The sequence below is a fragment of the Lathyrus oleraceus genome, chromosome 2, assembly GCF_024323335.1.
Source record: "Lathyrus oleraceus cultivar Zhongwan6 chromosome 2, CAAS_Psat_ZW6_1.0, whole genome shotgun sequence".
NCBI lineage: Eukaryota > Viridiplantae > Streptophyta > Magnoliopsida > Fabales > Fabaceae > Lathyrus > Lathyrus oleraceus.
The window spans coordinates 72,233,365-72,248,199 of NC_066580.1; the positions used below are offsets into that span (position 1 = coordinate 72,233,365).

General features: G+C 40.0%; 1 protein-coding gene across 1 annotated transcript; it reads right to left on the reverse strand.

Annotated features, from left to right (window-relative positions):
• Positions 1–12,627: 12,627 nt before the first annotated feature.
• Positions 12,628–13,907, reverse strand: LOC127121966 (uncharacterized). The gene is made up of 2 exons (XM_051052385.1): positions 13,615–13,907; positions 12,628–12,898 (listed from the first exon to the last, which is right to left on the reverse strand). Exons 1-2 carry the CDS (start codon positions 13,905–13,907, stop codon positions 12,628–12,630), a joined length of 564 nt encoding a protein of 187 aa, XP_050908342.1.
• Between the last annotated feature and the right edge of the window lie 928 nt (positions 13,908–14,835).

The following is a 14,835-nucleotide window of genomic DNA, read 5'->3' on the forward strand; positions in this document are numbered from 1 at the left end:
TCTCTTTACAGATCTCCCCAAGCAGATGTCGGGTGTTATAAAATCTCTCCATATAGAGTCAACCCCATAAGCAGAAAAAGTTTGTCCTTTCCTTCTGCAGTTCCCCACTGAGATATATCCTCGTGGATGATGGTTTCTTCCGTTTCCTCCCAACACATATATTGGGATGGATTTTCCTATTTGAGTTACATCCTCATTAGGACGTGTCTTGATTCAATCCGTCTTTTCGGATCATTCCCGAATTGGCTATTTGTCAAACGTCTTGTGCTTCCCAGTGGGTTGTTCCCCAGCGGAATGTTTTTGGGCCTCTGCCTACAAACCAGCAGTTGTAAGTCCTATCTTTCCTGGCTTTCTTGACAGAATTTGTGGTTATACACCTTTTATTCTCCAGCCAGAGTTTTTGGTTTTCTACCTACTACCCGGTAGTTGTAAATCCTATTTTTCCTGCTCTTCAGCAGTTGGTGGTTTGTTATAAACCCTATTTTGGTTTCCCGTGCGGATTTGTGATTTGTTCTATCCCCACGCGGAGTTGTTGGTCTTCTACCCCGTATTCGGTAGATGTAAATCCTAATTTTGTGGTTATCTTCATTCAATATTTGATGATGATTTTCCTTTGCTTGCATAAGTTGCTCAGATCAGCACTTATATCCTCAGCAAGTCTTTTGTGGATAATTGCCGTATGCTAGCAATTTTATCCCCAGTGGGTCTTTTCACCGTATGCTAGTGATTTGTTCCCCGGATCATTGGTTGTTTACCAGTGCATCCCCAGCTAGTCTCTGTCGATAATTGCCGGATGCTTGCAATTTATCCTCAGCAGTTCACCTTTCATTTACCCTTTTGTTGGTAATGTCTGTTGTTCCTTTTGATTGGTCATCATTATATACCTGATTTGGTATCTCGATACCTTTCTTTTCGGTTGATTTATCCTTTATTAACCCAGTAACCGGTTGTGGATAATCTTCCATGCGAGTATATTATTCACGGTTTGCCGGTAATGAATAGTATATCTCATGCACTCTTCAGTCGAAGCCTTTTGTGTTTCCCCAGTCGAGTAAGATTCGTTATTTCCCTTTGCGGAGTCGAATATTTTTGTTGTTGGATAATTGCCGGATGCTTGCAATTTATCCCTTTGAGTTGTCTTTCGTTTACCCGTATGCTTGGTATCGATTGTCTCTCTTTTTGGTTAGTCACCTATTATATACCCAGTAACCGGTATCTCTGGTGTCTTTTCCTTGCGAGTGTATTATTCACGGTCTGCCGGTAATGAATAATATGTCTCATGCGCTCTTTGGTTGGAGTCCTTTGTTGATCTTCCCCAGTCGAGTAAGATTCGCATTCTTTGTAGAATCGAATGTCCATCCTTTAACCAGTTTGTGTTCAGGATGATGAGTGTTTTGGAAGTGAAAACCAATTCACGTTTTCGGATCTTTATCCTATAAACAACCCAGTAACCGGTTCAGGATAATTTTCCTTTCGAGTATATTATTCACGGTCTGCCGGTAATGAATAATATGTCTCATCTGAGTATTCTATCCACGTTCTGACGGTAATGGATATTATATCTCGTGCGCTCTTGAGTCAATCTTTTGATTGTTTTCCCCTCAGAGTAAGATTCATTTTCCTTGTGGAATTGAATGTCCATCCTATAAACAAGTTTGCTTTTCTAGCTCTCTTCAGGATGATGAGTGTTTTGGAAGTGAAATCCAATTCACGCTTTGGTCGGTCACCTATTATATACCCAGTAACCGGTATCCTTGGTGTTCCCTCCTTTCTGCTCCTTATTATGACTTCGGTCCCCCTGTGGAGTCAGATTTTCCTGAGTTTGTTACCCGTATGCTCGGTAACATCTCATTTGTTTGTTACTTCCTCAGTGAAGTTTTCTGTTGCTTCTCCCCAGGAGTCAGTTTGTGTCTTCCCAATGGATTTATTTTCCTTTGGAATTCTTTTCCCCAGTGTGAGTCCTTCACTCCCCAGTGAGTTCTCTGGTCTGTTTTTCTGTTTTCCTTAATCGGAGTCGTGTTTTGTTCACGTTGTGTCAGTTTTGTTTTTCCCCAGTTTAGAGTCGTGTATTATTCACACATTTCTTTTTCTTTTATTATCCCCATAGAGTCTTGTTAAAGTCTCTGTTCCTGGTGAGTGTACTACTCCGATGGATCGTCTTTTCTTCTGTGTGAATCATATTCCCCACAGAATTTGTGTCTTTTGCATACATACATTTGCATCATGAGGTCTCTTAGGGACCAAAATTTGTCTCATTACTGTTATTTAAGTCCATTCTACCGCGTCGATATGAAGATTTCTAAACTTCACTTCTCCGGCTAGAATGACCTTAAATAGGGGCATCTGTAAGACCCCAATTTTGGGCCCTAAGATCCCTCATGGCCCATATCATTCATATCATAACCTCAAGGATCAATGCATGCCTTTGCTTCCCTCTTAGTGGGTTGGTTGCCTTGTGGTTTGTTTCTTGATCACCAAGCATACTTTGCATTTGTATATCTTTGCCTTTCATATGTTTATCATTCAAAAAGTACAAAAATATTGTCAGTCTAACCTTGTTGCTTGCAGTTGAAGAAATCATCAGCAATTAGGTCAAGGTCAGTCATTGATCAGTCAAAGCAATGGATGGTGGCCATTCTTGCAGAATTTGGGCACCATGATCATTAATCAAAGGTTCATATATCTTGAGACATCATTTGAAGTCAAGTTCTCAAGGAATTAGGGTTTGGAAATCATCAGAAGTGGTTCAGTCACTCAAAACCCTAGAAAAGTCAAACTTGGTCAACTATTGATTTAATCAGAAATTTGATGGATAGAATTGATCTGAAGGAGCTCATTCATGCTTGTATAAGCCTCATCTATCATGTCAAGCCTCATCATGGAAGAAAATCAAGCCAATCAGAAAATTTTCCAGAAATAGAAAGTGGACCTGTAATTTCAACTGCCAAAAATGGAAACTTCTTGATCTTAAACTTACATCATGATACAAGCTTCAAATGAATTTTTGCCCAACATGAAAGTTGAAGATCTTGTTCTCCCATTTTCAAAAAGTCCAAGAACACCCAAATCCCATGTGTGGTTGTCAAGATATGATCAAATCATTTTCACCAATTTTTGAACTTCAACAAGCCATATCTCTCAAACCATAAGGCCAAATTTGGTGGGGTTTTTTCCTACAAACCACATTTTTCATCCTCTTTCCAAAAATATAAATTTCATTCATCAAAACCTCACCATTCAAAATGGCATTTTTGGACCTATTCCTTTAAAATTCAAAGTTTGACTCAAGTTTGACTTTTTGCTTCTTTGACTTTTTCTTAATTTGGCCAATTGGGAAATGTTTAGAATCACATTTGAAACATGTTCCAATTCCAAAACCATCATCATACCACTATTTTACCACATTTTTGACCATAGTTGCATAAGTTGTCATTTTGTGCAATTGGCTTCAAAGAGTAAAAACAAGGTTAGCATTTCACAAGTACATACAAAACAGCAAATTGAATGTCTTTTTTCTGCTCCTTTCAAGGCCCATTCGACCAACCCTTTGCACCTTCCATTTCCATATGTGTAATTAGCAAACTTTGGCAAAAGAACTCATAAGAACAAAACCATGCTAGCAGCTCAAGTACAGACTACAAACAGCAAAAGCAAAGGCCATGTACAGCCTGTTGGCAGGCCCATTCGACCAACTTATACCCTCCATTTTCCACTTGTGAGCAATTAGCAAAAATGGCAATTGTTGATTTTTGAATTAAGCTAGCTTAGCACTCGATTAACCATTGCTAAACAGACATATAAAAACACATTTCCTGCTCTTTCTAACCCTAGCCACAACTTGAAAACACACAGAAAAAACTCATTCCCTTCTCTCTTGCAACCTTGCATTTTGACTCGATTTGGAGAAACCACCAAAAACCACAAAGAACCTTTGCATCCATCATCATTTGGACTGCATTGTGAGGCATTTTGAACCATCCTTTATCAACTGGAACACCTTCTTTGGCACTGCATCTCCAAGCTATCAACCATGGTGAAGGAAGATTTGAAGAACTCTATGCACCATTGAGCCAAACAACCTCAAGATTCCATCATTGTGGAGCATTAAAGCCATCTGTTTCAGCACAATACTACCAATACACCACTGCATCATCAGCTTGCTTCATCATTGGTAAAATTTCGATTGCCTTCTCTTGCCAAACCACCACATGATTAGTATAGGTCTTAGTTTGCTGAAGCAGATGCACTTTGTTCCACACGATTTGGTTGATTAAATTGTGAGAAATCTGTGATTTAAGTTTTATGCACATATGATTTTGGTTCGAATCTCATTCCATGGTGTTTTATACTGAAAATTATGCTTGGTTTAGTCATCACCATGCTTGAATGAAGCCATTAGGGTGCTCAATTTCTGTTTCTGGACTTTTGGAAATTTTTGAATGCATGAAGGATGCCCTGTTCATAACATAACCCTGCCCAGTTTTTTTTTTTTTTCTCATGAGTAATTACGTTTTGTTGTTGGTTAAGGTTAGATGATGATAGTTGTTACGTGGCCATGTTGATTATTGATGTTGTTTGTTTGGTTCGTGCATGATTGATGTTGAATGATGATGAAGTTATGCTGCTGCCGTTTAAATCCATACCATGCCCAGAATTCTCATGTCTATGTGTGTTTTGTTTGTTAATTAATGTTGCTTAATAGTGATATTTCATGGCCACGAGTATTGGTTGATGATGTTGGTTCATGTGTTGACGGTTTAAATGATGCATGGATGATGAATGTGCTGTTTGTTACATGAAACCCTAGGGTTTATACATGAGTTATGCCCAGAATTTGTTTGATTGGCTTTTGCTGTTGAATCTTTGCGCATGTACTGTTCCATTGGCTAATAGCCAATAGGAACATTTCCTCAGCGTGACCAAAACGCTGCAGTTTGGTTAAGTGGCGCCCGGTATTACGAAATTGCCATCCTGTTGACTTTGTTTGACCCCTTTTGCCATGCTCTTGTTCATGCTTGCTACATTATTTCATCCAACTTCAACAATTATTTTCTAATTCATTTTTCATCCAAAAATTATGATTCTTTTTCCATGATGTCCACAATTGAGTCTAGTATTTAATTATGAATTTTAATGATTTTTCCATTGGCTGGATTTTTTTAGGGAAATTATTTTCCCAACATATGTGCATAACTGATACATCTCACCATTTCAATTGTGAAATATTCATGTTATATCCAATGCCTTTGAGATTTTTTTGTGGTGAAAATAGACTCCTTGACCTTCATTTCCATATAGACTTTGTGCATTTATCATTGGTGGATTGAGAGTTATGAATTTTTGAAATTGTGTATTGCATTGGGTGTCATACCATGATCATGTATTTCCACAAATTTTGTTCACATGCTTCCTTGCATCCAAATGGCCCCAAATTTTGCATGAATGATCTATCACATGTCTAGTTTGTGTGTGAATTTTCTTGGAATTAATCATGCTGTTTTCCATTTATTTGTGAATTTTCTTCCATACTTGGTCATTTGTTGACTTTTTGTGCTATGCCTTGCCAAATCTTTTGTGAAATTCTCAAATCTTATTGTATGATCATGAAATTTCATATGTGATAACTAGACATCTCAAGCTTTGCATTGATGTTAATCTCATTCATTTCTCTTCTGTTTTCAAATTGATATGATTTTTTGAAGTTGGACCCATACTTGTTGACTTTCACCATGCTTATTTGAATTTGGTTTGATTTCATGATTTTACTTGACTGCCTTCCTCTCATCCAAATGCAATGAAATTTTGCATGTATACCATGTTAGATGTTAGGATTGAGTGTGATTTATTTCATAATTTTTGGAATTGTTTGAGTTGACTTTTGATGCAAGTCATTCTGTTGACTTTTGTATGCTTTCCTTTGCCATGTTTTGACTTCAAATATCCATGAAATGACAATGATGCATGATTTGAATGTGGGCCCAATTGTGATTGTTTTCTAATTGGTTGACTTTGACTTTGAGTTGACTTTTCCTTGCTGCCTTGACTTTTTCTTTCATCTTTGACCCTAGGCTAGCCCTAGTGGTCCTTTGGACTTATGTTGAGTTCATCTGTTTCAGGTTGAGCACCAATGCCCCAAAGACCTTTCAATTTTGATTGAGTTGGTTTGTTTTTCATGTGCTAACATTTTGTTTTGTAGGTGACTCATATGTTTGAGTCTTTGTGCCTTGCACAATTGGTCCCTCTGTGGTTGACTTTTGGTTTATTTCTTTTGATTTTAACTGTTGAGTTGTTTAATAATTGGTTTGACTTTTGCAGGTACTTTAGTTGCCTAAGTTCTTTGAACTTGATTGCTTGCTTTGCTATTTAGCATTTGCTTTGAGGTATAATTACTTCTTCTTCATGTAGTCTGGAGACCCGGTCTGTTATTTGACCGGGCAAACTGTCTGAAGTCCTCCTTAAGAGGCAATGCCTGTGTTTGTTTATATTTGTCCTAAGCAGGAAAAGTCCTTCAAGTAAGGCAATTGGTGGAAGGTAGGGATAAGCAATCTATCCCCCACTATTCAGTGTGTCCTCTCTCTGCTCCCATTACATGGTTGAAGCAATGAGATAAATACCCAAGATCTATCGAGTCAATAATGTGGAGAGAGTTCCCACTTTCTGAACTCCCACACTTTCTTTGATGCTCTCTCTGATTTGAGATAGAAGCAATGAGGCACACCCCTCATCTCCTTTTCATCTGCTTCACCTTAGCCTCTCAATGGCAAGGTTAAGAGCGACCTTTACCCATTACAGTGGACTTTTAAAGTCAAACCCTCTTGTGTGAGCCCCCATTGTTTGGCTATAGAGTGTGCTGTTTGTTATTCAGTGATTGTTTGATTGCTTCATATGCACTTGCTTGCTTGTATGCTATGCATTTATCATCATCATCAATTGCCATTAGTGCATGATCATCTCATTTGTTTTGAGACGCTATCATTGTTGCTTGCCCATTGAGGACAATTGTAAGTCCATTGCTTTGGCATTTGCTCCTATGATGTGGAAGTGAGTTGTAAGACCATCATCTTGGCCACTCATCTTATCTTCTGTTTATCTGTTTGTATGTGAGGATACAGTTGTAAGTCCCTGTAAGTTGGCATCTGTTATCCTGTGATCATAATTTGATCTGTTTGGTTTTGTATGTGAGGATACAGTTATAAGTCCCTGTAAGTTGGCATCTGTTATCCTGTGATCATAATTTGATCTGTTTGATTTGTATGTGAGGTTGCAGTTATAAGTCCCTGTAAGTTGGCATCTGCTTTCCTGTGATCATAGTCTGTTCATCTGTTTGTATGAGAGGTTGCAATTATAAGTCCCTGTAAGTTGGCATTTGCATTCCTGTGATCATGTTGTTGCTTTTGTTCTTGTATGTGAGGATCCATTGTAAGTCCCTGTGATGTGGCATTGGATTTCCTGTGAGCATACTGTGAAGCTGACCTAAGTCCAGATAGATTGGCAGTTGACTTCCATGTTTCATCTTTGTTTTCCTTCTGAGGAGATTAGTGTAAGACCATTGAGTGGCATCTGATATCCTGTTTTGTTTTAGGAGACTGGTGTAAATCCATCTATTGGTATCCGGTATCCGCTTTTTATTTCTTTGCCTGTGGAGATTAGTGTAAGTCCATTGAGTGGCATCTGATATCCCATTTTGTTTTAGGAGATTGGTATAAGACCAGTGATTGGCATCCGATATCCGCTTTTGCTTGCTTTGTTTGTTTGTTATTATTAATTGCTATTCCAAAGGACACACTTGAATCATCTGCTATATGATTTCAAGAAGTGAACCTTCTAAGAAGTTTTACTATCCATCTTCATCCATTCATCATTCATTATGTCCTAGACTTTTTCACACTTTACCTTCCAAATTTGACATAAGTGTCGTGCAAACATCTTCATGTTTTCTAACTAAAAACCTGGACTCAAGTCCTTGACTTTCTTCAAAACTCCATTTCATAATACTTATTTGAATCAATCTTAATCATACTTTGACTTCATTTTCATAATCACAATCAATTAACTTCACTCATTCACTGGTTTTGGCTTTGTCCATTAATCTTTTCATGCATTAGCCATAGGTTTCAATTATCTTTGTGGTTGATGTAAATCTTGCCTATCCTTAGTGAGTTGACAGTAAGACTTCCGTACTTCAAACAGGGCTAACCCCTCTAGTACGTTGAAGCTATCCTCGCATGGTGGATGTTGTTTTTGGTCGAGTGTTCTCCCATTGATAATGAAAAGCCTCAGTGCTTGTGTTTAAAACTGAATCCACCAACTTTCGGAAATCTTTTAGCCGAACTACGGCGTTCTGATCCTTACCTTTGATGGAAGGTACGTAGGCAACGGGTTCATCCGTTCGAACCCAATAATAATAAAAAATGTATATTCTTTTCTCATCATCCCAATCATGTTTGCACAATCTTTATGTCATAACAAATAACAATCTTTTACAACAAGTGTGAAAAGGGCTCCCTAGGAGTACCTAGGACGTAGTGGGTGCCTAACACCTTCCCATTGCGTAATTTACCCCTTACCCAGACTCTCTGATCTTTTTATTAGTTTTCTACGTGTAAAACTTCTTAGGCTTTTGTTCGCTTTTTAGCCAATCCTTTGGATAAATAAAAGTGCGGTGGCGACTCGAAAATTTCAACGTATCTCCTAGCTTATGATTTAATCGATAGATCATATAGCGACGAATACACCGCTACAATCACTATTAGATCCTCATTCCTAAGAGAAATTAGCGATGTTATTATACACATAGTGATAAAGGGATTTGTCCGACCTCCTTTACCTCCAAATCAATACCTAATTTTCCAATACGGCAAGCATTACACTCGTGTATAACAAATTGAATTCATAAAAACATAAACATTCATAAAATTGTAGGAAGAAGGTTCATTACAAAAGCAATTCAGGGACACCCCCTAGCATATGGGGGTTTAGCTCATCATACTATTCAAAGAAGGTACAAATGTAAAATTAGACATTACAAGAGATTAGATAGCTTCGATCTTCAATTGCTTCCGCGCTTGATGATCTCCGTTCTCCAATTATCTTGATTCCTCCTTCTCCTCTTTTTCTCGTCTCCCCATTTTCTTCTTTTCTTAGGTCTAAATAGCACAGTACACATTACAGCCAAGCCAAAAAGTCCAAAATACCCTCCGGGATCACTTCATGAGTGAAAACAAGAAAATCAGAAAATTCAACGCACCTGCCAACACGGCCCGTGCCAAGCAGCACGGCCGGCCGTTTTGGCTCTCTGGTTTTTGTATGGGAAGAAGTTGTGTGTGCAGCACGGGCCGTGTCAGGAGACACGGGCCGTGTTTGGCTCCAGGATTTTATTTTTTCCTTTAACTCTTCCATCCTCTTCCATTGTTACCTTGGCACTTCCGACTCTTCAACTACATCTGAAACATGTACAATACCATGGAAACGACATCAAACGTGTCTAAAAACTTAAATTAACACCAAAAGCAAAATAAACATAAAAATACTCAAATATGAAATACTTAAAACTCAAACACTAAAACTCAAAATAAAGTGTTACCACATTGATGAATTTTGGCCGAAAACATGATGAAAATAAAGTAAAATGGTGACCGATCACAATCCCAAACTTATCTCATTGCTTGTCCTCAAGTGATGTAAGAGACAACAAACAGAGGTCACCCCAGAATTCCTTTTCACCACTATACAACCGATGTTATTCGCACCGAGTTTCCTACCTTCATGATCAAGATTTCGGCCACCCAATCCGAACTATCCGCTACACATCGCAGTCCAACACCTCTTTACCTGCAAGCTTTTCATACATCTCACACAATCTCTCAGGGTTAGCACTCAAGACTCAGCATATGCAATATCGACTCTTAGTTTTTGAATAAATTCTACTTCTATTGCACAAACATAATTCACACACTTTAGGAGGACTTAGGGTTGTAACGGGGCTTAGGACAGGTGGGATAAACAACAAATGGATACACAAGGGTTTTTGGGCTCGGCACTCATGCTATTTTTCTTGTACCTGTGCTTATTTTGATATAAAGGGGTTCGACATCGACTATTTAACTTTACTCAACAGATTGAGTATTGCAAATGTACTCAAGTCGTTTAGTTGGGACAAGTGTGTTGTTATCATTTCTATTTTTCTTTTCTCTTCTTTTTATTTTCGGAGCATTCAAAAAGCCTCCACTTTATTTTTCTTTTTCTCTTTTCTTGTAACAATTTTTCGCACGCTTGTCCCTTTTTGTATTAGATTCACCACCCCAAACTTAGAATTCAACACAGTTTCAAAATCCACAACATTCATGCCGAGCAAGGGTAAAAGAGATTATTATAATTTTTTTTTTGGCCATAGGGGAACGCAAGTGGTTTAAAAACAAACAAAATGGTTAAAGGCTCAAAAGGGGTTTGCAACGGATAAAACGTACAAGGGTGGCTGGAAAGGCTCAAGGTTAACAACAAAAACGTGCCTTAGTGTGTGTCTTAATGCAGTGCTATGTCAGTAGAACGTACGCAAAACCAGAGCGATAGAGTCATACCTGGATTAACTCTCATGATGATCTCTTAGTATTTGGCTTTTTTTAGTCTCACCATGTGGGGTAAACTTGCAGGTTCCAAAGTACTCTCTGTGTAATGTAGCTTCTTTTTGGTTTAGGTGTCCATACTTCTATCTCAATCCAGCTTTCATCACACTGCGTCCAACAATAGTTTTTCTTCGGCTGCATAAATTTCCAAGGTGCCTCGGGAGAGTAAGTTCGGGTTGTGTCTTTCATCCACTAAACATCCTTCCATCACGCCTCCGGTTTTTATCCATCAATCTGTAACCCAACACCCAAACAGTTGAAAATAACAGAAATCAAAGTTAACTTAAAAATAAAAAACCAAAACGGAAATATAACTAAAACAATGAAAAGAACCCCCCCCCCCCCCCATACACATACTTGAACTAAACATTGACCTCAATGTTTAAACCCAAATGCAAGAGGGACTTACAGTGCCTACTGCGGAGGAGGGTGTTGTGGAAAGTGCAACATCATTTGTTGCATCATCCTCTGAATATCATCAATGGCAGCCCCTTGACGGAGTTGCTCTGTCACGATCCGATCAATCTCCGCTCCCTGGCGGGCCTGCTCGACACGGAACTGATCCATGTCCATGGGTGTCCATCCAGCAGAGGAGGCTCCCATACCTCGATGGTGAGAGGTGGAAGGGTGAGGAACACCCCTCTCCCTTGCCGGTGCATCTTCCTCCATCGTTTCACCTGCACAAAAATCATCTTCTCCCGCCTCTTCGGGGTTAACAGAAGTATACAACCAATTTTCATTGTTATCAACATGAGTTTTATCAGTGTTCGGTAAGCGGAACAGCCGGCGTGTCCGGCTTACCAACACATACCCATGACGGCTTTGTTCGAGCATCCCTTGCGTGAATAGGGCATTGAGGTCAAGCTTGCCCAACGCCTGCATCGGGGTTTCTCCGTCCAAAACCGGCCTACACCCACACCAGTCAGCAATTTGTGTTATCATACCACCCACAGAAATGGCACCTGAGCTGGCACGCCCCATGGTACCTAAATGGTCGGCGGCGAATGCCGCCACATTCACCGGTTCCTCATTAACCATGGCATGCATCAAATATAACTCCCGCTTTGCCGCTACACCTGTACTATCTCCTCGTCCGAACAAGATGAATGCTAACCCTTTTTGAGCATATCGGAAGCATGGGTTTTGAATCCATGATGCCTTTGCACTCCAGGGTTCGTACCGCGGTAAACCTGTAATAGAGGACCAAAAGGAACCTGCAGAAAAGTCATTTGGCACTGCCCCGGATCCTACCAATGGTAACCGGAGGCATTGCCCAAGCTGAATAACCGACATCGAATAATCTTCGTTATAAAGCCGGAAACTCATAGTACCAAAATATTCATAAACATGACCAGTCCAGTTCTTTTCCAATTTAAATTTAACAGTGCTTAGGAACTCTAGAGTGATGCGTTCATAGGAAGGTACATCAGCATGCATAAATTCAAAAATACCTAAATTGTGGAACATTTGAGATACATAATCTAGAATTCCTAAAGCACTCATAGTATCATCACACACATACCTTGTAGGTACAAGCTTCCTTTTAAGGTGAGTCTTGTACCTTTCAACATGATCATCATCCTCAAAAATGATTCCGTGTGCATTTGGCATCCTCCGGGCCCTGTGTCTCGGTCTTGAGGTCTCTACCACAGCCTTTCCTCGCTCAGCTCTTTTCGGGGGCATAATGGTCACCTGAAAAGTTAGCGGAAAAAAATAGTGGGGATAGAGAAAAATAATACCGTCACGGCGTAGAGTGCGAGAAACGGCCCAGCTTTTGTGAAGGAACTTTGAAAAAAATGGTTGGATGATGATGAAATATGAGGTTTAAGGTGAAAGTGGTTATGGAGTTTGAGAGATTTGGGAGAAAAATAGGGTTGGAGGAGATGAAGTGGCTGAAAAGTGAGTGGGGGAGTGGTAAAAGCTATTTAAAGACGTGTGGGCCCCACTTCAACGTCTCTAAATTTTTAAAAAAAATTCTGAGTTACGCACTGCAACACGGCCCGTGCTAGCCCACACGGTCGGCCGTGTTGCACCCCTGGAAAATGTATGGGGACAAAGCCATATGAGCAACACGGCCCGTGCTGGCACACACGGCTGCCCGTGTTGCTCCTCTGGAAAATGTATGGGGAAAATGGTAAGCATGCAACACGGCCCGTGCTAGCCCACACGGCCGGCCGTGTTGTCTTGTTCTGTCTTGCATTTTTCTCTTTACACGTCCACAGTTGAACACCTTAGTTGTTACCCCATTCGAATTTTTCACCTTCACCAGTAGCACACTGTGATTACCTACAAACATTCAAACTTAAAAAAAAAATAGAAACACACAAAAATCATTAGAGAGAAAAAATGAAAAACCCATGGGTTGTCTCCCCGAAGCGCTTCGTTTAACGTCGCATGGCTCGACGGTTGTTCCTCTCATCCTGTGAGACGAGCAACATGTATTTGACCGATTTCTTGTCCTTGGTAATACGGCTTTAACCTCTGACCATTGACTTTGAAGGTATCCTCGTTTGCTTGATTCTTTAATTCAATCGCTCCATGAGGGAAAACTTTGTGAACAACAAACGGGCCTGACCATTTGGATTTCAACTTCCCAGGGAATAACTTTAATCGAGAATTATACAAAAGGACCAGTTTTTCTTCATAAAACTCTTTTCTCACTATCCTTTTATCATGCCATTTCTTTGTTTGGTCTTTATAGACCTTAGCATTCTCATACGCACGATTCCGAAATTCTTCTAATTCGTGGAGCTGAAGGATCCGAGAACTTCCTGCCTTGGATAAATCCATATTCAAAAATTTTGAAGCCCAAAATGCCTTGTGTTCTAATTCAAGCGGTAGATGGCATGCCTTGCCGTAAACTAACTGGTACGGTGACATACCAATTGGCGTTTTGAAAGCCGTTCGGTAAGCCCAAAGTGCATCATCCAACTTGCTTGCCCAATCCTTGCGGGATGAGTTTACAATCTTTTCAAGGATTTGTTTGAGTTACCTGTTTGACACTTCCACCTGCCCACTAGTTTGAGGGTGGTACGGAGTCGCAATTCGATGCTTCACATTATATTTCAAGAGGAGCTTCTCCATTAGATGATTCAGAAAATGTGTTCCTTCATCACTTATTAAAGCTCTTGGTACTCTGAACCTAGCAAAGATAGTCTCCTTTAGAAACCTAATCACCACTCGAGCATCATTAGTTGGTAGGGCCACGGCCTCCACCCACTTTGAGACATAATCCACTGCCACTAAGATGTACTGCTTCCCAAAAGAGGGTGGGAAGGGACCCATGAAATCGATACCCCACACATCAAAGAGTTCAACTTCTAACATGGCATTTTGGGGCATCTGATTTCTTTTTGAGATGTTGCCCGTTCTCTGGCATTTGTCGCACTCTTTAATTATTTGTTGAGCATCTTTGAATAAAGTTGGCCAGTATAACCCAGATTGGAGAACTTTGGCGGCGGTTCTGTCACCACTAAAGTGTCCTCCATAGTCGGAGTCGTGGCATGCTTTCAACACATCCCTTTGTTCCTCCTCTGGAACACATCTCCTGATAAGTCCATCCACTCCTCTCTTATACAAAAAAGGATCGTCCCACAAGTAGAACCTGCAATCATGCAAAAACTTTTTCTTCTTGTTAGAATCAAAATCATCGGGGATTACCCCACCGACCAGATAGTTCGCATAATCTGGAAACCAAGGCACTCCATTGATAGCGAGGATGTGTTCATCGGCGAACTCATCCTTTATTGGGCGCTTGTCTTCTGTCTCTTCTATAGGTGATATTCGGGAGAGGTGATCGGCAACAGTGTTTTCACATCCTTTCTTGTCACGAATCTCCACATCAAACTCTTGAAGGAGTAAGATCCACCTAAGAAGTCTTGGCTTAGAGTCCTGTTTAGCAAAAAGATACTTCAAAGCAGCATGGTCAATATAAACAATGACTCTAGAACCCAACAGATATTGCCTGAATTTATCAAAGGCGTACACTACAGCTAACAACTCCTTTTCAGTCGTTGCATAGTTCATCTGTGCGGGATTCAACACATGACTAGCATAATAAATGACATGTAACAATTTTTCTCGACGCTGCCCAAGAACTGCCCCCACTGCAATATCACTTGCATCACACATTATCTCAAAAGGAAGAGACCAGTCCGGGGCTACAACAATTGGTGCTGATACTAATTTTTGCTTTAGTGTTTCAAATGCTACA